This window comes from Falco cherrug, chromosome 7 (genome assembly GCF_023634085.1).
Source record: "Falco cherrug isolate bFalChe1 chromosome 7, bFalChe1.pri, whole genome shotgun sequence".
NCBI classification, from domain to species: Eukaryota; Metazoa; Chordata; class Aves; order Falconiformes; family Falconidae; genus Falco; species Falco cherrug.
In genome coordinates this window covers 70,244,385-70,268,394 of record NC_073703.1, presented here as the reverse complement: position 1 = coordinate 70,268,394, position 24,010 = coordinate 70,244,385, and the positions used below count along the sequence as shown (strand labels likewise).

Sequence of the window (24,010 nt, the reverse complement as noted above, 5' to 3'; positions counted from 1 at the left end):
ACCTAGTTCCTGCACTTCCATCCTCTCTGAGTTACCAGGGCTAGGTTCTCAGTCTCCCTGGAGGAAAGGGTTTAAAGAAAACCTTTTCTGTAGGCTTGTTTATAAGACATACTGTCATCTTCCACCTGAGGATCATGCGGAGTTCCTCCAGCCACTTCCATATTTCACTCCTCTGTGCTAGTTTGCCTCTGTATCACAGATCACTGAGCTTTCCTTGACAAGTAACCATCCTCTTTCTCCAGTGGATCTTAACACCTCTTGGGGAAATGAGTGTGCTGGTGCTTTGGTTTTTCCAGGTTTTATTTTTTGGTTTGTTCTCAGTCTCTGCATAGGAGAGCAGTGGTATCGTTTCTGCCTGAAACATGCAAACGTACTCATGTCTTGTTACTGCTGTCCAAGATTTTCAGGGATAGTGTAGTCTTTGTCTGGTCTTTTTGTAACTATTCAGTTTTCTGGATGGTTCATTTATGCCGTGTTTTCTATTCCTATGCAGGCCATGATAGCCAAGTTTGTAAAAGGATTATAGATCTCCATTTATAATGTTATGTATCAACTTTTAACCTGCTATAAAGTGCCTCAAACATGAATAATTACAGCACTGTATTCTTCTCCTATATTCCCAAGCAGGGGAGGAATTGTGATTGAATCCCAGACTTCCTATGTGCAGCTAGTGCTTTGATGAGTGACAAATCTGTGACTCCACTGAACATTGACACTTTTTGCAGAAAATTATAAGTATTTTTTATGTTTCTGCTTAATAATTCTAGATACTATTTCACCTGCTTAAATTTTACCCCTTCATTCACTGATATTTTTTTTTCCTTATACCTTTTGGACATTATTGAGTCAGATGTGGCCATTTGCTGATATTATCACTAAATATTAATCCTTTTCATGTTGCCGACCAGAAGTATTCACACTTACAAAAATTAAAATACTGGAAAGATGAATAATAAATTATACTTGGTTTACAGATCGTAAGTTATCTAGTCAAAACTGTTCTGACCCTATTCCTGTGTCGTATCTGAAGGCACATTATTGTAGCCACAAACTCCACTCCTGTATCTCCACATATTCCTGCTATACAAGGGAATTCTAGTAGTTGTATTATTTTCTTTTTTTTCCTAATAGGTATAACAGAAAGTATTTTTGGTGCTTCTTTTTAATATCGAGAATAGTTAACATTTTTACTCAGGCGTTGAAACTAGAATCTGATCTGTTTAGCGCTGGAGAGCTTTCAAATCTACACTATTTGTGTAAAGTCTTTGAGTGATACAGCAGTTCAAAAAAGCAAGATCAGAAAAAAAGCTCATTAAATTCCCAAATAATTCACTGATTTGTTGTTTCAAATGTTAACTGCAAAGCGAGTAATGATGATCTTCCTTGTACTGTGGCAGTGGGTGCAGAACTGTGTGTCCTTCATTCAGCAAAAGTCTGTTCTGGTCACAGCTGTGTATACAAAGCTGCAAGTGAAAATGAGATGCACACATAAAGACGCTCAGTCTATTTCCCTTTGCAGCTCTCATCTTTTCCTTACCAAACCCTAGAAAACATCCTCCCAAAAGGAAAGAGCAAAAGTAAATAGTGAGAAGATTTGTTTTTTCCCTTGATAAACATGTCATGTAAAGTGGCTTTCCAAACATACCCCATTTAGTGGAGATAATTTAGAAACCTTGAACTTCAGCATGGTTTGTTGCCCACCAGCATGGATCCTCAAAACCCCTGTTATTCCTGTCAGAGTTTCCAATTCAAGGAGCTGGTAAGTAAAATCTTGTTTTGGCATGTGGACCCAGGTTTTCAGGTCCAGAGAGTCACTTTATTTCTATAATAACTGAGAAGCTGTTTCTTGTAATTTGTATTTGTCTGCTGAACATCTCGGAGCTTTTTTTGAAGATGGAATATTTTCTGCTTTCCTTTGGGATCCCCTATATGTTAATTTTTTTTTATTTAATCTCGAATCTCTTATGATCTAGCACTACTAGTTTCAGAGCTGTAGTACTGCATGTAGGTGGGGACTTGGAACAGCAAAGCCTGAAACAGATCCAGACAGGAGATAACTCATGTGAAAGACAACTGGAAGGATGGATGTTACCTTTAAACGTGGCATGAAAGTGAGAGGAATATGAATTAATACATTTATATAGCATCCCTTTTTTACCATCCACTTTGCCTGGAGTACTACTAAAATGCAGCTACATCTGATATAATGAGTTTAGATACAGTTCTTTTGCCAGAAACACCAGGAAGCAATTTTTTTCCCAACAGGGTAGCAGTATTATAATTGCATGGAGCAAATAGGACCTCAGCTTTTAAGCTCTGCGTTGAAAGATCCAGCACATTTCCTTTGAGTCAAGAACATATGCTGAAATACGTTACATTTAAGTACTTCTTAAAGCTATATTGCTGTATGATTTGCACCATCTGATTTTCAGACTTGCTCCATAAGTCTCAACATCGAATGGGAAAAGAAGGGCAAATGTTGCAGCAAATAAAAGGAACATGTGTTTTGTAAGCCTTCAATAGCTGGAGATGCTTAAAGAGCAGCTTTCATCTTGACTCCCACTCTGAGGGTTTATCATACTTGCGTTTCCATGATGGGTTTTTTTTGCTGAACAGTCAGGATATTGTTGCATAGGAGACAAAAAAATGTAAGTGAAACCACAAAGCATACAGTTGTGTTAGAACAATGTAGCTGAGGCCCCAGCTGCTGGTAGAGGTTAATACAGTGTTATTCACTCTGGATGGCCCATCTCAGCGTTGTCATTAAATGGGTTAGTCGGCAGTAATGGTATTTGGGGTTTTAGGACTCCTGCCATCTTTTATTCCAAAGAAGGATAGTCCTATGTCTTTCAGAGGTTGTGTTTTGTTTCTTGATTGCATTGGCTTCTCAGTAGCCTACAACACAGCTGCAATCCATCCAGGAGCTTCCGCAAAATACGGATCATGCTTCCTTTAGGAGAAATCACTCATGTGTCATATTTGGTCAGAATGATTTGCTCACTCTACCAAGCTATCATCCCACCACTAATCAGTTAAGAGATATTCCTTTTTATTGCTTTTGCCATAAAGACCCTTGCAAAGATCCTGGAGAGCATGACCTCGTTATGAGGCTGAAAAAAGATTAAACAGCTGAACTCTATTTATTTTCAGTTTCTACAAGCCAGGATTACAGTATGGATTCATCTCTACATTTGTCCTCCAGTAGATGGATTTTTTTTCCCCCTCTAGAAAGCCCTGTGCAGCAGCAACAAGGAAGTGTCCTTTTTGTTTCTGCAACAGGAGTTGCTCTTTTGTCTAGTTTTTTACACTTCCTTGGTTACCATAATATATGCATACTACCCATGTTGGGGCATAATGCTGGAAGATTTAGGGCATTTACTTGAATTTCCCTCCAGCAAAATGCTCTTAACTTTGTGGTTGGTGGTAGATGGTCCATGGAAGTGTATTATTGTAAAATACGTGACATTTAAGTTAAACTTTGACAAAGATGCACGATGTCAATGAGAAACTTTCAGGATTAATGGTCATCTGAAGAGTTTAGGACTTGCAGGGCTGAAGCTGAAGGAATGTAGAAAAAAAAAAAAGGCTTTTTTTCATATTTTAGAAATTAATATCTGGGTTATATTCTTATAAAATGTGTAATTCTTTATGTGAAATAGAGAAAACTAACTTATTTCCTTCTCTCTCTTCTTCCCAATCTTTTTAAAAATCATTACGTTTTTTAGGACACACAGCTCACTAGGGTATTGTAGGAGTTAAAATCAAGAGACATTACAGAACCTTAGCCAAAAGCATACCCTTAAAAGGGGTAGTAGGGTGCCTTGTTTCAGATTTCTGTTAGTGCATTCATGCTGTTCTGCATTCAGACCAGTTCTGTAGTGGTGGTCATTTATAATCATTAATCTAGCTCATTGATATTGTAATGGGCTCCAAACATTCTCTGTGGAGCTTACATGCTCCACTGCATTTCCTTCTAAATAACTAATGATGACTTCTTCAGTCTTGTAATTAACCAGATTACCTTCCTCCAGCCAGTTTTCTTATTGGTTTGAGGTTCGTTTTCTTCCTAAGTTTTTACACTCATTAAAGAGTCTCAGTATCAGTGTGTTTGAGAGCATTTTACATAACTGAACCACACTGCCCAAGCATGGGTCCAGATACTGCAATACATACTTTTATGAATAGAGGCTTTAACTGTTGACTCAGAGGCTCCTAAGAGCAACATCCTTTCTTTTTTGGACTGTTTTTCTCAGCATTATAATTTGTAGAAGAAAATCAGAGAAAACTAGCCAGCAGTCTGGGTGCTTGGGATTATACTATGTAGCCTGTATATAAACATATGTATAAATCTGCCGTGCAGTAAAGTCCAAGAATGGCCAAGACTATGAATGGCTTTCAGTTCTTAGAAGATTCATGTTTAAGTCAGGTAGTCAAATTGTTCCAGATGAACACAAGTGCACAGAGAAAGATGTGCTAGACCATTCACTGCTTTGTGGATCCCAACCAGCTTCTGGAGTTTCAACCACAGTGAGTTGACTGCTTTGCGTAATTGCATATTGGAGTTGCTCTTGGTGGCATGTGGGATTCTCCGTTCTTCGCAAGACTGAACTTGTCTCTTTCATGATTGGGCTCATGGTGGACAAGTTTCAGAGAAGCAGCATCAGAGTGCCTGCTGTGATGACAGCTGTTGGTGAAGGTGCAGTTAACAGTTCAAAACTTTGCAGTGGATTATTGAAGAGTCTGTGTGGAGCAGGGGGAGACACACAAGGCCATCCTTAATTGTGATCTAGATTATGTTGAAATGTTTTGTCTCTATTCCATGAGGTGTTTGTAGCACCAGCACTGTTCCTTGAAAACCTTTTCCAAACCACCCATTGAAAGAGGAGAGTCCAAAACATTTGTTTCATTCGTGGTTCTGAGAAAATTGTTGATCATTGCACTTCATGCTTTTACATGCCAAGTTGAAGTCTGAAGCACCTGGGAGATTCAAGGTATTTGAAAATACATGATTCTACTGGAACCTTTCATTGGTGTTTCTTGGAAAGGTTGGGCAAGGAAGAAACTGGACGGCAAGGAGATCTTTGATCTTTGATTGCTACAGCAATCTGCAGCATTTCCATAGTTCATTGTATGTCCTTCTTAACCTCTACCTCCTTCTCTTTTTGAGCCAATGTCATAGCTTGCTTCTGCTCCCTGACCCTGCGTGTGTGACACAGATGAGCTGTCTGCCAGTTAACTGTATTTCCTGGGGCTCCCAAAACAGAAAGGAAAGACCTAACAGTACCTGAAGACTGCGTGCCTCTCCCTGGCCACAGTCCCCTTACTGTCACTAGACCTCGTACATATCTGTAAGGTCCTGTGTTGCATGAGATGCAGCTGTGTACCACCTGCCCATTTACTCTGCCCATCTCGTGATGTGTAGCTATGAATTCTTCAGTTGTTTTGAAGATCTTAAGCTTAATGACAACTTGTTTTCTTGAATAGAGGCTGATCCACATCTTGTCTAAAGGTTGCTGCTGCTGTTTGAGAGCTTGGGGAAATGCTGATGGTCCCCTCCAGTGAAGTGTTGCTGGCATTCCTGTACTTCACTCTTGAGATTGCTGTGGGTCCCGTTTCAAGTGGTTGAGCAGTCTGCCCCCCAGATGGCCAGAACTCCAACAGGAATGTTTGCTCCTTATTGTTTACAAGACCAATTAGCTCTGGCATTGGATTGATTATTTTCTCAATGACTGACTGCGAACTCCTCAAAGTGGGGAAAAATCAATTGTTGAACAAGATAGAAGCAGTCTAAACCTATTAGTTCACCTATTGCTTGGAAGATCTGCTAGTTACATCTTTATTGACATTACAGTGAAAGGAAAACACGGTTTCATGGTTGACATATACAATGAATGTCAAACATCACAGCATTTCAGTTATAAATTACTCCCACTCTAAAACTGTACCTTACTTCTAGTTTTCTAGTTTATCTGTCTTAAGAGTCAGCCTTGTGTTGGTTTGGTTTGGTTTTGCTATGCCTGTATTTGGTAAATTAAAGTGCCTTTTGTTATCTGATGTCATTTCTCATGTAGCTACCTACAGACCAAGGTTTACCAGGGGTGATCTCTGCTGTTCCACAGGCTTACAGTCACCCAAGAATATACAGCATATTTATAATCACACTTAACTTCAGATGTTAGGACATTCTTAACATTTCTTACTTGGCTTTTTAATGCCTCTGAAACATGAGGGGAAGTCATACATTTTCATATTGTAGTCCACAAAACTAGCCTCTTTGTTTGCTTCAAGCCTATGTCCTTTGGAGAAGGCTAAATGTCCTTTTGGATCATACTCAATGAGCGGAGCATAGTTTTAGGATTGTATATGCTTCTGAATATGCACAGAATTATCTTTGCAAATGTTAAAGAAAGCAGCTTGGAGAAAATGAGGTGTCCATGTAGTAAATAAAGTTTAAGCCAGTAGTTTAAGCCACTATTTGATTGCTGTAGTCAATAATGTACTGGAAAACTTGAACCAGTCTCTTTTGTTTGTCATCTTCTGTTTTCTTTTTTCTACTTCTGGAAATATTGACAGAAGTTGTGGCAGCTTCTCCTTTCTTAGTGTTTGCTGTTCTTGCACTTTGGGAACTCTGAATTCTTTAAGCTCCAACTTCATTCAAAGTCCCATCCTACAGTTAAAGCAAGAAACTGAAGAGTTAACAATGTCTTCAGTGTTGCATTAGGCGTAGTGTTCAGGTTCCCAGAGTAGGTGGAAAGTCCAAACTTGAGTAATGTTTCAGGCTGTCTGTGGATTCAGGAATACCACGCTGCGTCAGTTAAACTCTTCCGCTATTGGAATATTTTCTTTACAACCATGAGAGCTGAGAACTTTTTTTATGTTTCTAATGAAAGTTCAAATTTTTCAGTTTGTGGATGTGCCATGCTAGCCACATAAGCACGCCAGATGATAGCCTTGGACTGTACCTTTGGCACAGCTCGTCCTCCCCCGAGTAACATTTCACTCAAAGCTGAAGTAATGCTGCCACATGAAATGTTTGATGCTGAAGGGTAATTATGGGGAATCTGAAAGGGACTAGAGGATGATTAGAGTTTGTATGAACAGCAAGATTCTGGATTTTGGAGATAGAATTGGAGCAGTTCTGTATAAATTCATTTTTTTGTTTGTGTTAATCTGGGAAGTGGTTTATTGATAAAAGGACTCAAGATCAAAGAGCAGAAAAACAATCACCACCTAAAGGATTTTACTCTTTAAAAAACCCCTGTAGCTCATTCAAAATACGGTGCTACTGGAAGCTCGCCCATATTAGGCCCACTTTAAAGTTCATTTGAACTGTCCAGATTCTCTCTTCTTCATTCTTCACATCAGCTACAGCTGAATCTTTTCCTTCTTACCCAAGTGCCTCAAAACCGGCTTTCGACCTCACCGCAGTGCTAATCCCCTCGAACCGCTCTCTCCGGCAGCACTCACGCAACAAATCTCTCTAGGTCAGTCTGCTTAGCTCTCCGCTGTATTTGTCCTGAGTCTGACACAGGTTGTTCCAGGCAAATCTCACTGTCTCTCTGACACTCTTTTTCATATTATAAGCTGGGTCTTTTTACCTGTTGTCAACAGGAGTCACCTAACTCTGCTGTTTGCAGCCGTGCTCCTTTTGTAGAGCGTAAAAAAATCTTGTTTGTGAAGAACTGGGTGCCTGCAGCAGCGCCCTTACATCTGGCAGGATTTTGCTAGTACTCTCATAGGTCCAGAGAGGCAATCCAGGGTGCTGCCAGTGCTGCAGGTACGCTCCTGGAAGACACCCACCCCCCCGCCCTCCCGAGCCAAACTGGCAGCTCTGTGCGTTCTTCAGTTACCCCATCTGCTCTTGCTGTCTCATGTCAGCCACGAGGTCTTCTGGGGTCCTTTCCTGAGGATGCCTGGGGATCCCTTCTGGGAGGACCTAAATTGTATCAGTGGAAAGAGTAGATGGGGTTTGTGGATAACCTGAACTCTCTGCCTGCTTGGAGATAGTAAGGATGCCAAAAGTTCTGTCTTAAAAAAACTTTTTAAAAAAGTTTTGTCTTAAAAAAAGTGTGTCTAATAATAGAGTGTTCACAAACTGTCTTAGCAGGTGTGGTGCAAGTACACGCAGTAAAGCTGAACCTGCTTTTAATTAGTAGGATCATTAATCCTATGACAATGCCTTGCATACATCCTGGACTTTAAGAATTAAAACATCTTAAGCAGGGAATTACCTGAACCTATTTAACAGTTTATCCCTGCTGAGGAGGGGAGGTTCAGCTCTCCTTCTCCACCTTCTCTCTTCCCTACACCCGGCTGTGCTCTTCCACAGCTTGCTTTGCCTGAGCTTCATCAGGTATTTCTAAGAGTGAGTGCAATTCGCTAGCCCAGGGAAAAAGTTGAATTTTCTCAGCAGGGGCCTATGAGTGCCAGAGCTGGGACAAGGGGTGGTTCAGAACCATGCGGCCAGCAGCAAGTGAGGGGACAGGAAAGAAGGGAGAGCGAGGAGTGAGACCTGCCCCTTTCAGCAGGAGTAAAGTTTTAGATTGGCTTAGCTGCTGGTTGAATTTCACCGTCAGGAAGGCAGAGGTAAAACATCCACTTACTAAAACTAAGAAAAAAAATCATTTTTTTGTTAGTATCTAATGGGATAGAGCCAGCCGTTGGTACAAAGCCACATAGTCTTTTAAAGCCACTTATGTCCAAGACTCCATGTAAAGCACAGATTCTTATCTTGAGCCATGAAACAGATTTGACCATTACGCTCTTTAAGCTGTTCATTAGAAAATCTTCCTTTAAAAAATGAAGTTGGTTTTCAGGTAACCTGGCCGAAATCTTTGGCTTCTAGTGCATTTTCCTGTCACTTAAAAGTAACAAGTGGTGTGTCTCAGTTTTCTTTTGATTTCCCTCCATTCTTAGGACTGTTTTCTAACGACCGTGGGAGCTCTATGTGCACTTCAAGAGCAGAATGAGTCCTGCTGTACACATCTTACGTGAACATGCTTATACAACTTCAGGGGAAAGTGTGCGAGTGTTTATTCCTTATTGCTTAGTTTACCTTTATTTAACCTTCCTTCTCAAATTTGTGGCGGTAATTATGTGACCTGCTGTTTTGGTTTTTGTTTGTTTGAAAAATAAGGAAAATCCATTTTAAAAATTAGACAAATGCACATTCTGGCTCTTGTTTCTGTTTATCTTATATCTCTTCTTGTCAGTTGCAAAAGCAATTTAGTCAAAGAAACAGCCCTTGAATGTTTTTATTTTTTTTCAAATTCTTATTTAAACAATGATTCTCTCAAGTACCAGGAACAGATCTTTTTAATGATAGGTCATAGAATCTCAATGCAAAATTCTATAAAAGATTAATTGAAAAGTAAGAATTATTATTTTAATTTTTCTTAGCAGAAAGCGTTATGAGTAAGACGTGCATTTTTTACACAGCTGTGTATCACTGTTTAGGTCCTATGCATGCATTAATTTTCCTAGAATTCTTGGTTTTCTGTTTGTTATTAGCGCTAGGTAGATGGAAGAAGTTGGGCTCTAGGTATCTTGTGAACAAGGCATGTGCAGGACATAGACTATTAGCCAGGTGCGAGTTGTGAGGTTGCAGTGTTACCAATACTCATGTTTATATTCAGTTTTTTGTAAAATCGAAGCTCCTACAGACAGCACAAGAACATATAGACTTTGATTTTTAGGGGCTTTGGTTTGGTTTTGTTCTTTTCTACAAGATCACAAGCTGGCACAGATATAGAGAATCCTAAGGATGTGATACTTACTTATACCAGAAACCTCAAAAAACTAAAGGCCAGGAAAGACTTTCCCAACACTTAAAAAGTATTATTTCTTAGGCTGTTCTCTGTTATATTTCCAGGAGACTGATTTACAGCTTTATGACTTTATGGCTCTTGAATGACTTCATGACTGCGGTAGAAAAGCAACCTGTGGAAAGTGTGTGTCCTACCATAATCCAAAGGGGAAGGCTACATTGCCCAGGGCTCCAGCCTGCTTGGATAGTGGTTCTACATAAATGGTGATGGGAAGAGGGAACTCTGATGTATATTCATCAAAGCAATCCTTGTGTTTCTGGGAAGCTACTAATGTGACTTTTTGGGGCAGATTTCATACACCATCTGCAGTAAATATTCTCCTACTGCTTTGGGCATATTTATAGCTGTCTCAGTGTTGTGACAGCATTGTAGATAGCTACTTCTTGTGCCAAAAGCAGCCTAGATACAGCAGCAATGTCTACAATTCAGGCTAAGTCCTAAATATTTATTGGCCTCCTGAGTAGATTTTACACCTTCACTGAGCTCCAGGCTTCTGTGGCTAGGCTGCTGTCGGTATGAAAGATAACTAGTTTAAAGATAGCTCAGGTGTGTCTTCACCTCACTACACTGACAATAACATAAAGGCATCACTTAGCGTTCCTGGAGTTTGCATCACTTTGGGTCAGGTGCTATCTGTCAGCCACGTACCAAACAGAAACAAAGCTGGTAAAAACAATACACGTTTTAAAAGTCAGGGAAATAGGAAGCACTTGCCTTTGTGTTTCTTGAAGGTAGGCCATTTTTATCCAGAAAGTGGTGTTTGTTTTCTAAGACTGTACCGCATGGACAAACTTCCTTCTCCACTATGTCTCTGAAACGTGAGTAAGAGTCTGCCTCAGGCACTGAAAATAAACTACTCGAGACAGCGAGATCTGTAGGGAAGAGTCAGGATTTTGCTAGTGGCATGGCAGCAGCAGCAGCAGTGCAGGCTGGACAGGAGTTTGAAGAACAGTATAGTAAAAATTTATGGGTGAATGGTGAATGAGCTGCTCTGTGCAACTCTAGCCATGCCACTTTTCTGTACTTATTTCTACTTACTTTTGTACTTATTCTATTAAGCCTCCCAGCTCCTTCTTAGTGTACTGCTGTTTTAGAATCACTTTGGAATTTGTTATTGGCTGCTTCGAAGTACAAGAGCAGAGTGTTGTGTTCAGCTGTAAATGAACACAGTTAACATGCAGATTGCAATCTCTCTCCATCCTTAGGCACGTGGTATGACCAAGTTTGTTCCACAGCAAGAGCATGGTGGAGCGTGCATAGCTCACTGCCCTGTGCTGTGGGGTCAGATTTAAACTCTCCGTGATTTGCTTCATTTGTTAGTGGAACTTGAGATACAGTAATTTGTGGTAGCAACCAAAGTAGCAGTTGTGGATTCCAGTTTTCACTCATTCTGACTGGTACCTTCCTTCTTTTCTTTCTTTCTTCATCATGCAGCATTGAACACTATTTACTCAGCTGTGGCCTGGAGACAGGAAGGAGCAATGTGGTCATGCACCAAAACTGCCCTTGTTTATTCCAAGCGGCTCTTGGCAGACAATATGGTGCATGGGCAAATGTAATTTTCTGCATGGTCTTCACTGACCTTGCCGTAGGGAATAGGAAAACAGTCATCGCAGCAAACTGCAGATACCTCCTAAGGTCTGTGGTGATCCCCCTTCCTGTGTAATAGGTACTCATCTGTAGTCTGAGAAATTGAAATGATTTATTGGTCAGGCGCCTGGGGTGTCTACAGGCTGAGTTGTGTTACAGCCTAAAAGAGGCTGCCTGCGTACATCAGTGACTCCTTTGGTGCCATTTCTCCAGGCACAGAAGCAAAGGGCTTCTTTAGAGAAGGAACTTCCCTGCTTCAGCTTTGTGTTTAGTTCCCATCTAAACAGACCATGTGCTCAAAGGCTGCAACTGTAATTAATTCCACTTTTATTGACAATGAACTTCACCCTCTGCTGCGCTGGTTGCAGTGGATCTCTGCCACCCTTTCCCAAAGTCTTTTTGAGCAGACTTCTGCTTGTGCCCTGTGTTGTTTTGTTTTGTGGTGGAGGCGTAAGGATGATGCTGTGACTTGGTGTGAAGAGGGAGGAGAAAAAGACAGTGTAAACTATTATCAGTTTTAAAAGTATGTTATTTCCAGCAAGTGAGAGATCTCTATTTATGCCTCAAAACTAATGTTGCGCAGAGCCCAGTCACCATTTCAAGCTGCTTTTGTCCAGCAACCTGACAGGGACTGCGAACAAAGTGCAGCTTTCTCAGGAAACCTCACCCTTCAAAAAAACCTTAAACTCCCTCACCTTCAGGGGGAGAAAAAATTCAGAATTAATGAAAAGGGGCTTCGCTGGTGAAAGTGGGCAGACTATCCTCCTAGAGCCTTGTCTGTTCTGAATGCATGACGGATGCTTTGTACACTGCTGGGCACCACACTTGGAAAATCTGAAGGAGATCAAAGCAGAGCAACAGATATGACTGAGCTAGGTAGGGAGGGATGCAGAGGGCAAGATAAACAGATTTATCTTTAAATAAATATAATTATCAGCTAAATAGATTCAGTAAGATACTGTATGAAGAAAGGGTTATTCTAATGATCTCTTAACAAGTGAAAGGAAAAGATAATGGCGAGCAAGAGGTGTAAGGATGCATAAACAGAAACTTGAATTTAAGCAAACAAAAAATGTAAATTGAGTATTGCATAAAGCTTCCAAATGGTGTGACTCCTTCAGACCAACATGTAGACTTTTTAGACAAAGATCGGAAGTTTAATGCCCAGCATTATTCAAAGCTAGATTTAGAAAGCTTTGAGGAGTAGTTGTAAGAGGTCCATGCTTCAATTACGAGAAAGTGTCTCTTTCAAGAGCCTTTTTATGCCCAGTTTCTCTGTTTTCCTGTAACCTGCTTCCTATGCTGAGCCTGTTGAAGTTGATTTTATGAAATTTGCCTATACCCTACACTATTTGATAGTTTTCTTAAGAACTTAGGACCAAAACCTCTTGTTATAAATGACTGTGGATCTAACAAAATAACAGAGAAGAAAATTTTCTCTCTTCTATGTAGTATCATGAAAGAGAAATAGTGAGCTGGAGATTCAGTTAAAAATACGCATTTTCCTGGGACTTTTTCAGTAATACATTTTTGCAGTTATACATGAAACTTGGTGATACCTTCCTTGATGACATTCCAGGAACTGATGAGCTAATATTGTAGAAGACCCCACCATTCCACTGGATACCATCATAACACACCATACCCAATCTCATATATACGCTTGCTGAAGGACCAAGGTAGTATCTGCAATAGAGAGCAGTCTCTGATTTATGTTTTAGTAAGAAATGACAGTACAGAAAATTTACAGTGCCCTCCATATTCTCCCAGACATTTGTAATTTCAGTGCAGCCACAGAAATTGAATTCAGCTCAGCATTCCAGCTTTGGAAGAAGCGAGATTCCGATGTGTTTATCCCTACAGTAGGATAGGTTGCACAAATCTCCGCAATGCTATTGTAGTTCGGCACAGGCTGGGCCTTCCTTGCATTAGAGCAGATTTCTGATGGCAGAGTTGGCTTTTCCAGACAGAGCAAAATCACCTTTTCATAACATGACCCTAAACCTAAGGTGCTTCATTAGGTGGAATGTCCTCCCAAGAGCAGTGCAAAATATAGGACTCTAGAGAGTGTCTATAATGGATGCCTGACAACAGTGTTTTTCAGCTATAGGGTTTCCTGAACTGAAGAGAAACACAGTAGCGCTCTCCTCTCTTTCTTCTGCTTCCCTGGCTAATAATGTAGGTAAAGGAAAAGTCTATAACTTGATTTTGGTGACAGTCTTCCTGCAATATTTCTTTAGTCAGCATTGAAAATACTAATTTAACTGGGTTGGGTGTTGCAGTGAAATGTCCCTTTGATACTGCATACCTACCTCTTGAAACATCTGACAAAGGTGTAGCATTTTCCCTTTCTCTTGCTTTTATTGAACTGCCAGGCTTTGAGGAGGAGTTCTTTAAAGAAGTTGTAACTATCATCTGGGACAAGGCTGGTTAGATGTGATCCTAAGGAAGGCTAAGATGTGTCTGTAGCAAAAGAACTCATGCCACCTCAGCCCCAGTGCCTGTGCCCTTTGGATCCCCTCCCTGCCTACTGCTTGGCTCTACTTCCACCCCTGGCTCTATCTTCCATACTTTGCATTCTTCTGTATATAGAAGTACTGCAAAATTGCTGCTGTTCAGCTAGTCCTCTCCTTAACTCCAGTCCACAGCCTTTTGGATTGTGAACATACAATCATGTAGGGCTTTTTGACATCACTATGTTTCCATTCCCTTGGGGTCCTATAAGCTTCCCTAAGAGTCACCTCTTTTAGACTCTTTCTGCTGAACCACAGAAGCCTTTCTTGACCAGTCTTTTGCAAAGCTGTTCTCTAAAACATGAATCATTTGATTGGGGTTTTTGTGGTTTTTGGATCTTCGTTCTGTGCTTCCTATAATACAGTGACCAGATTTGTACACATTATTCCAAAAGAGACCATCCAGCTGCCTTACCAAATGCCGAAGTAATAACATCTGTGGTTTATACTGTGTAGCCTTCCATACACAACCCAAAAACCTTGTTTGCCTTTGTTACAGCTGCCAGATGTTCTGCGGATGGTTTTCAGGCGTATTGTGGAGAATGTCACCATGCCAGTGAATTTCAGCAAATTTAAGCAACTTTGAAATGATTCCTTCTTCCACATGGTTATATTCAAGTCAAACCAAACTCTGTTCTTACTTGAAACTGCCCTGTTTTGGTTACCTTGTTTTCACACGGAATCACTACCTGTTAACAGTTTCTCTGCAGGAGCCTCTTCAGTGGAATTTCCCCTTTATCAGGCCTCTTTCTGATTGTCTTTGCTGGAAACTCCATCTGAAGAGCCCAGCTCTGAGGGCCTAGGGAGCAGTTAAATTGTCATTAGCACCCAGTCTACTCAAATTGAGAGTCGAAGGGAACATGAGGCTTTTTTTCCTGGAAAGGAAGCAAGGGGAGGGAACAGCCTGTAAAAAGAATTATGATGTTCTCACCTCTCTTTCCCTGCAGATTTGCTGACAGCACAGGAATACCACTGCTTGCTGCAGCTGCTCTGCCCCGACTTCCCAATGGAACTCACTCAGAAAGCAGCAAGGTGGGTCCTCATTCTCTCTTTTTTAAGGCAAGATGAGTCCTATGCGCAGGGGCTTAGGAACTACATCTGTGGGTAAAAGTATGGACAGGGACCTTCACCTTTTAAGCTTTTGATGAAAAGACATACCATGTTTTAAGGTTAAGAACAGGGTGTTTTTCTAGCAATGAGAGTGTATATTTAAGGTATACAGAGACTGAAATATCAGTGCAGAAGGTTGCTGCTGGCTCTGTGTTCAGAAGGTGAGTTGCATATAGAAGAGTGTTAGCCAATGTGTTTTTAACTGACGTGATTTTGAACTCCATTTCAAATACTCTTTACCATCTTTAAAAGGTGTTACCTCTCAACCCAGCTTCCTATGGTTGGTCACGTTTAAAAGCTACTAACCTCTGAAGGATTGCCAGTGTTTTAAAGTACGTTAGCTGCAAACATGGTAGCTAATCTGTTTGAAATTTTATTTTAATCTAGACAGGGCTTAAAGCAGATAGATGGCTCAGGGCACTGATAGTGTGATACGGAGTTTTTTACTGTTAGTGCTTGCTGGTTCCAGTCCAGCCCAGGCAGTTGATTATTAACTATCTGATAGTGAAAATGTAATAAGGTATATGCATCTGTTGGGGTGGGGGGTCAGTTCAGATCTCAGTAGGAGTGCTCACACACACACACCCCCCACATATAATCACAGCAAGTTTACTGATTAAATGCTCTTGTTCCTAGCCATCTCAGCAGAGGGGGCATGGAAATTTAACTTTATTCACGGACTCAGATACGACATTTGGAAACAGGGTCCAGGCACATCGTCAGGATTAGCTGCTGCCTGTGTTGCTCATGGCCTAAATATTGGAAAGGTGTTCATTTTCTATTTGTCATTCTGTTATCTTTCTTTAGCATCAGAGTCCCGTGAAAATTATATTAAAAAAGGAAAATGAAAAAAAGAAGTGTTCTACATCTACTAGTGCTTCCACTTGGCTGATTCTCTGAATTCTTTCCTGGCTTCTGTGTGCTGCTATCTGAATTGAACTGCAGTTAAAACCGTGTTGGGTCAAGTAAAACTAAAAGTCGAGCACCACTTTTCCCTCTAGCTCATCACTGGGCCTTTGGGGCTCTGCAGAGTACAGTTGCTTGGCCTCCAGTGCCAGACTACAAAAGAATGCTAACCCTGTAGCAGGGATATATTGCTGCTTCCTTTCATGGAGGTACACCAGCACCAGTCCCGTGCACTGGTGTGTATTTCATAGGGCTCCAGCTGAGCTGAGCAGGAATTTGTGATGGTGCATGAAAGGAGACTTCAGCGTATCTACACATGTTATGATGTTTGTGTCAAGGAATTTAATCCACAAGGCTGTTGTAAACTAGAGGCCCCATTCAGGGGCCTGCTGCACTGTAGTGTGTGTGTGCGCTGTAGAGACAGACAAGCCAGCTTTGGGAGCAGGTGTTGGAGAGAAATGAGATCTCTGTCAGAGGCACCCAGGCTCAGGTGGGGATGACCTCACTCCTACTTTTGGCTGGCTAGAGATTTCCTTGCACGTTGCTATTATTCTGTTGCAAGCTAATCTAGTTGAACAATTTTAATTAAAACTTGTCATATTGCTAAACCATCTTTTTCCTTCCAGTTGTTGCTCACTCTCTTGTCCTTTTTCTGGTCTACACTTCCCATTGTCCTCCTTGGTCTCTGCCAGTTAGAAAGGTGAACTCTGCAGGCTGTCTTCCAGCACCAGTTGACCGAGTCCTTGCAAAAAGGATGAATGTTACATGCAAACTTACTGACATTGTTCCTCCTACAGTCTGCACACCCCCAGCGGTTTTGTTACTAATTTGCTTGGGAAAGGAATTGAAGTAGCGGCAGGAGCAGCCACAGCAATCACTGATACAGCCAGGACCTGTGTAATTATTGGTGCTCTTGGGAAGAGAGCAGTTGCAGTCTCAGTGCTGCATGACTGAGATGATCTCGCAGCATGGTGTACTCCACTCATCCAGGAGCTGTTGCTATGCACTGATAACAAACACTGGGAGTAAGATCGGGAAATGTCAGAGCAGAAGAGCAGAGGCTACGACAATATAGGTTTTATTTGTAAGATACCAGAGTGCTCCATTTTTCTGTTACTGGTGCTACACAAATGCAGAAGTCATCCCCAAAAAAGAACCAGGCTTTGAGGTTTCTTGGGTGTTTTTTTCTTCAAAGGGTTATAGCCATTAGCAGATTGAAGATTTTGCTCTACCTTTGATCTTCAGAGACACCTTTTGGCTTTCTGAATCTTGAAATTGCAGAAGGACAGAAAATTACGGGAATTTTCTGGTTTGATGCCAAGATTTCAAGATCTGTGCCTGAGCACTGACTTTTCTCTTGTGATAGAAACACAAGGAATTTGCTGCCTGCGTTTGAGTAGCGAGAGCGGAGTAGTTCACAGCTCCTATGCTGTTTTACGTGGTATAGGACCTCATGTTGCACTGATCAGTGCTAATGGAAATGGGGCTTCCAAGTCTGTACCCCAGTTGTTAAAAAGATTGCCTGACAGTGCAGATCTTACCCTTTTTGTACATTCTGCTTATTTTTGCCTCCATATACCAGTAAACAAACCAAGTCCCTGAAGACTCATTTGAGCCAGCCTGGCCTTAAGACAGATTGTGTCGGTTAGCCTTTAATGGTAGCAGAGAACAGTAAAAGCCCTTTCAGCTTGCCTGGTCTAGAGTTTGTCCTGGGGACATCCTGTTTAGTCTGGGTTTCTGAGATTTTAACTGCAATCGGTAGATTGTAAAGTTTCCCCATTGGCACAGTAGCAAGGCTTTCCTGCCTGCCAAACCTACTTGGACCCTGAAAGACCACTACACCCTTCACCTCAAGTGTAGGCATCTTTCTTCAGTCCTTTCCAAAGTTTCTCCTTGATTTTCATTAATCATCGAGTGCCGACAACTAACTTCGTAAATATATCTGTGCCCCTGAGGTTTGAAGTCTAATTTAGACAAGAAAGAACTAATATAGAACTCCTTGAAATATCAGCTACCCGATCAACTGTTCTGAGTTCAAGTTCAGACTTTCAGATTTTGTCCTCAATTGTGATCCTGCTGTCTGGGTTACAGTCCCTGGCTAGGATTTTCTCCTTGCCGGATATTTCAGGGAAGAGGTGCCGATATGTTGCATATGATGCTCTCCCAGCTTCCCTGACTGCTCGGTCAGCTGGCTATGTGGGGGAATAGCCAGCTGCAGTCAATCTCCTCATAAATGATAGTATTGGATTTAAAGACTTCTCAATATTTCCGGAGTGTAGACTCCTGGGCCAAGTGGAGTCAGTAACCCAGCACCAGAGTGCACCTGCTTCTATTTAGACACTCCTCTGTCACATATGTGCCATACAGTCTTCCCTAGAGGCTCCTCACTGTCTTTACAGCAAGAAATGTCCAGCAAATTCTCAGAACCTCTGCCTGCTTCCTCATGCTCTCTGAGTAAGAAACTGGGACTTGGTGCTGCAGGGCACAGCCATTGACCGTGGCTTTAGACTTAACAAGTGAAATGAGTTGATTGTCACAAAGGTGATGTAATATTGTCTTTCTGCCTAACAGATACGTAAAAAACCTCTCCACTGTTCTCCTGCATCTCCAGGATGGAGAAATGCACTGGAAAAAGCTTCAGAGCTTATGCTTTGAGGGTATCTGGGAGACAGACCGTCATTTCAAAGGAGGGAGTGCAGCTCATCAGCGATGTGGCCCATCGTGTTTCCAGAGTTTAAACAGTGGTTGGAAACACCAGTGGCTGAGCAGTATTGCCTGAGAGATGAGGATGTTCTGTCTGCCAGCTTCAAAGCCATTTCCTTGATGTGGCCACTGACGATCTCAGTAACATGCTTATTAGTGAGAATTAAGAACTGAAGCTACTGCTTCTTTAGACAGAAGGAGGAGGAGGAGGCTTCTGGAACATAATAAATAAATCAGAAGCACTTTGACATCTTCAAAGGGTTTTGTTTTAAATACTGGCTTTTCTCCTGGGGACCCTCTTAGCCTCAGTCTTTCTTCTTTGAGATAATTAATTCAAGCTGCTCTACATGTTTGATTTTGCCACAGTGAACAGAACTGGTCTGAGTGGCAGGGAAGTCTTGCAAGATCCTGTAACTCTTCTAGGTCAGCCTCCCACACAGCTGCCTGGAGTCTTTTACGTGACACGGAAGAGTGTTTCCCCAGCGGTGTGTTTAGACCATTGATGCTGCAGGAGTTGGTCTGTGGATTGTAGTTGGCTCCATTTTCAAAAGGGTCCTACTAGATGACCTGTACTTTGGCTATAATGAACTGGTTATCTTTCTCATATGACATGATATGCCAGATACTGACTGTATAGGATCACTAGACCTACACACAGCTGAAAAGAAGCACCAGCTACCTTTCTTTAGCATCATTCAAATACTTTGTTTTTTTCCCATCACAGTGGAGTGTTTCCTTCTGTTTTCCAGTCTGAGCTGTCATTGATCAGCACCAGTTTGATTTTCCCCACTTCAGAGACTGACCTTTTCATCCTTATGTAGTAGCAGTGACCACAGCATTGTTTTTATATTTATTTTTATGTCTTTGCCCAAACTTACTTCTGAAATCCAGAATTTTGTCCTGAAAGGAGTTGGACTTTGCCATCACTCATACTTCATCTTTATGGCCTCGATCGATAACTTTCCATATTCATGAAGTATGCTTCACAATAGGGATGCACGTAGCTCCCTGCATGCACCTGGGGCTTAGCAGAGAGAAAGAAGATATTGTCCCTGGCCCAAGAATTCTTCAGTTTCTGTGAAATTTGACCTGATAGTCAAATGATAAACCTGATAGATAAGAAAAGAGACCGATTCATTCATCAGGAAGGGAGGATAGGCAGTTCACAGTGTGTAATTAGAAAGCTGGTTGTTGGTGCAATGTTATTGCCTACATAGTCAGGTGGAGTTTGCATATAGATTGAGAATTAACTGTTGTTATCCTTACAAATCTGAAAATATAGTTTGATGAACTCTAGGATGGAGAGGAACAGCATCAGTCTCATTCCACTTACACCAGTTTAATACTTGTTTAACTGTCTTGTCTATAGCAGTTATTCTTTGTATAGCTGTGTGAACCAGCCGTGCAGTTTTTATGCAAGTGTTCGTTCCATCGTGTCCATTACGCTTTGAATGCTTGACGTCCATGTCACACTACTCTGTTCACACTGTAGCTGAAGTATGTGATAGCATGGACATTCGGGATCCTGTCCTCGCTGCAGGTTCTTAAGCTGCCTTCATTTGATATTAGGGTGGCCATATCCATGCAGCAGCGGGTGTTCCATTTCTCTCTCCTAACCTCTCATACTGGGCCAAGGCACTAGCAATCCTCAGGTGCACGTAGCTCCCTAGCTGTACTTTCTCTAGATCTGGGGTTCCTGGTTACAGACTTTAGTTCTTTTGTAGTTGCTAAACTGTTTCTCTCATCTTATCGCAGGATTGTGCTGATGGACGATGCTATGGATTGCCTGATGTCTTTTTCCGATTTCCTCTTTGCTTTCCAGATCCAGTTCTACTACTCAGGTAAATGCTGGGCAGCTGCTGACTTCACCCACTAGCATAGCATTACAACTGTACAGCTTCCCAATCTCTGCACTTGTTTGAAACTTGTAAGGATATGGTTTCTCACAGAAAATTTATAGATAATGAAATCCACTGGTGTGAGGCATCACTGATGCCAAGAGATTAGGAGGCTTCGTAAGGATGTTCCATATCTTTGAGAATAACAAGATACCTGTAACTGTTATGGCTTATGCATGTATTTGTCTTAGTCTTGAGACATAGATTTCCAGCTTTATCTAGAGTATATTAGCACCTAACAATTAACTTCTACAAGGAACATTTTTATTCTTCCCCTTAATACAGCATTTCTGCCTCCAAAGTATTGGTCCCTGCTGGAGACAGGATAAGAAAAGCCCACCAGCTGGTACCTTGGAAGGAAAAGGAACTGGACAAATGGATACAATTCTTCCCCCTAATACTCTCCCAACTGTGAGCTGGTTTCAGCTCAGGGAGTTTCCGAACTGGGTGTAATTTCCTAACCCCCAGTGGACTCCTCTCCCAAGAACTTCTCTGGCCTCCCCTTGAAATCACATGAACTTGTAACCCCCACGACACCATTTGGCAAGGAGTTGCACAGGTCTGCCCGCTGTCCCCTGGAGAACCACCTCTCTTGTTTGATTTGAGAGCCCCAAGTTGGAAGGGAAAATGAACAGTTAATCCCCATCTACCTTCTCCATATTTTTGTTCATTTATCATATTCTACCCCTCTCCCCCAGTTTGAGTTTTAACTAGATGGGGTACTTCTTTTAAAATTCTTGACAGAAGTATAAATCAAATAATATTAGTTTGTGTGTGTATATTTACCTGTGCTCACCCACACGTACACATCTGTAAAAACCCGCTATTTTTTTTTTAAATCAAGGTTCAGGGGACGAGAGGGAGGAACTTGGATGAGTATTCAGGAGCTTGTTCTGTGCAAGGGAGACTGCTTTAAAAATACATTGGCCTGTTTGTCCTAGGCCCCCTAAAATTTGGTTGAGGAAAGGGAATTTCCTTCAGGGAATTTCTTAAGTGAGCAAAAAGAGAGAAGCATCTCTTTTATCAAAGCTAGATGTGCTCCCAAGCAGGGGGGGCTGCTGGGGTGCCACCTCCCATCTCCCAGCCGCAGCACTTTGTAAAGGCAAGGTAAGCGCCTGGATTTCTGCCCACTCGCACTTAAATAGCTCCCTCTGATGGGCGCAGCTCGAACTGCCTCGACCAGGCAAAAGAGGACCGGTCTGGCTACGGGGGGAAACTGGCTGGAAGTTGTGGAGCAGCATCTGTGGTCAGAGAGTAGTCTTGGGTGGCCTGCTGATCTGATCCAACCTGTCAGTTCCCATCTTTCTGGCAGTTAAGAGTCAGCTGCTCTCCCTAATACAAAAATCTCTTTTTCTCGGTACTTCTCTGTATGTACTTCCCCTGTAACACCCCTGTGCATATCACATTATCCATGACAATTCATCGAAGAAAAACAGTCCATTTGGGGCTGGGCAGAACCAGGCTTGTAATGTCTTTAGCCAGGGACAGAAAATGTGTTTGGAAAGTTTTTCTGTGCTATAACAAATATTTCCACTGAGCTGCATAACCCCAGCACAGCCTCAGGGCCCGCTGACATCTTGCCTTTCCTCTCCACCCGCCTCATGCACGGAGTTACACTTCCATTCACTCAGGAATTCAATGCCACTGGAGCCCTCACAAGCCCGCCCTTGTGTACACACACTCAAACATCCCACCCCTGTCCTGTTCACCCAGGCACAACGCACACACGCAGCCTGCCCTACGCTCTCCCACCAACCCACACACGTGCAAACCACTCCAAATGGAATCTAGATTTGTAAACTACTGACCACATCCATAAACAAACTTGTTTAAAATTAGACTCTTGCAGTAAACAGTGGTTAGTATGAGGAGCCTGGGGAGAGGCTTTCCGCCAACTCTCGCCCTGACCTGCCCTGGCCCTTCCTCTAGATCCCGTGTGATATTTACTTTGGAGCAGCACAGACACAAGCTGGGATACAGCAGGGAGCCCTAACTAACTAGCTCTCTTTCCTCCTGTTGCAGTTCCATAGAGTTTGTGCCCAACTTGGATGAATTCTTAAATCAGTAGCAAGAGATGGAGAAGGAAAACTTTTTAGACTTTGCAAACTAGTTTTTCGTTTGACATCAGCTTTCACACACCGCTATTTTACCCATGTGCTAGCTAGCCTCTGTTTCCTTGAGAAGAACCTTGTTCAACAGAGTGAGCGGCCTCTCAGGATCGTTCTGACATGAAAGAAGCCAGCAAGTTTTATGGAAATGGCCATTTGTGCCTGCTTAACATATGATCTGAATATGCAGGATGCTGTAGTGTTGTGCTTATTTCCTTTTGGTGCTTACGTACGACACAAAGCAGGGAATGACAGTTTAATCCCAGGTCTGATAGGTCAGGAGGATGCTTTGCTGGTTATAGCCCAGAGTTTTAAGTCACTTCCTGGTTTTTTCAGAGTTTCTGGAAAGTGTGGCTGCCATTTATCAAGATCTGCTGGCTGGTAAGAATCCAAATACTGTGATTGTGCCAACATCATCCTCCGGGCAACATCGGCAGCGCCAACCCCCAAATGACTGCAGCCCACTTGATGGGGTAGAGGCATCTCTCTTCTACCAGTGCCTAGAGTCCTTGTGTGACAGATCAAAATACAGGTACGAACAGAGTCCTAAACACAGATTTGAAGTCTGTGTTTCTGGAGACCCTTTGTAAGGTTGGAGCTGTGAAGAAATACAGGACTTTAAACAAGCTGTAACTTCCAAATAGATCTCATTGAAGAAGCATGAAGGGAGAGATCATAGCCCAACCGCTTTAACTGAAGGATAGAAACAATTTTGTGAACCTAAGAAACATGGGATTTGAGCTGATTCTTGAAGTAATGGACTGATTTGGGTCTCTGCTTTCCTTCTCACTTCTGTGTTGACACTTTTCATCAAGGAAAGGTCCATCTATCATCATGAGTTAACTAGAGGAGATAAGTGCAGTTGTGTTCTTGGGTGCTGAAGCACAGGAAAGGCCCACTGGGGTGGATGGAGTTTGAAGGCTTAGTACCTAGCGAAGAACACACGGCTAGTCTGTACCCGAGCCTGCGATGGGGCTGTTGTCTCCAGTTACAGATCCCAGGCACGAGACTAGCCTTAGCTCAGCAGGGGATGGAGCAATACCAGACCTTACTGTATAGCTTTGACAGACACTTTCTCCATCGTTTCTTGCAGGTAGCGAGCACGTGCCCTGCTAGAAGGTTATGGGTTAGATCCACAAAAAGACTCGGGACACAGATTCCACCTGATTCCTGCTTTAGGCGCCTGAATCCAAATTCATGGTCCACGAAATTACTGCTGAACTGCTGTCCAGTACTATAGATATCTAAGCATGGAGATGCTAGGTTGTTTTGTTCTTCTAAATAACAGAAGCTCTACATTCCCTGTATGCCCCGAGAGCTTCAGATGGGAAGGGTACTGTGAGCCTGTCTGGTAG

The 24,010-nt window shown here is 42.1% G+C and overlaps 1 protein-coding gene across 1 annotated transcript in view; it reads left to right on the top strand.

The window, feature by feature from the left end:
- Window positions 1-24,010, top strand: part of CSTPP1 (centriolar satellite-associated tubulin polyglutamylase complex regulator 1) — an 85,216-nt gene that overhangs the window by 54,487 nt on the left and 6,719 nt on the right. Inside the window, exons 4-6 of the mRNA XM_055715379.1 lie at window positions 14,878-14,962; window positions 20,405-20,490; window positions 22,992-23,187. Coding sequence (XP_055571354.1) covers window positions 14,878-14,962; window positions 20,405-20,490; window positions 22,992-23,187 — 367 coding nt within the window. The remainder of the gene's footprint in view (window positions 1-14,877; window positions 14,963-20,404; window positions 20,491-22,991; window positions 23,188-24,010) is intronic.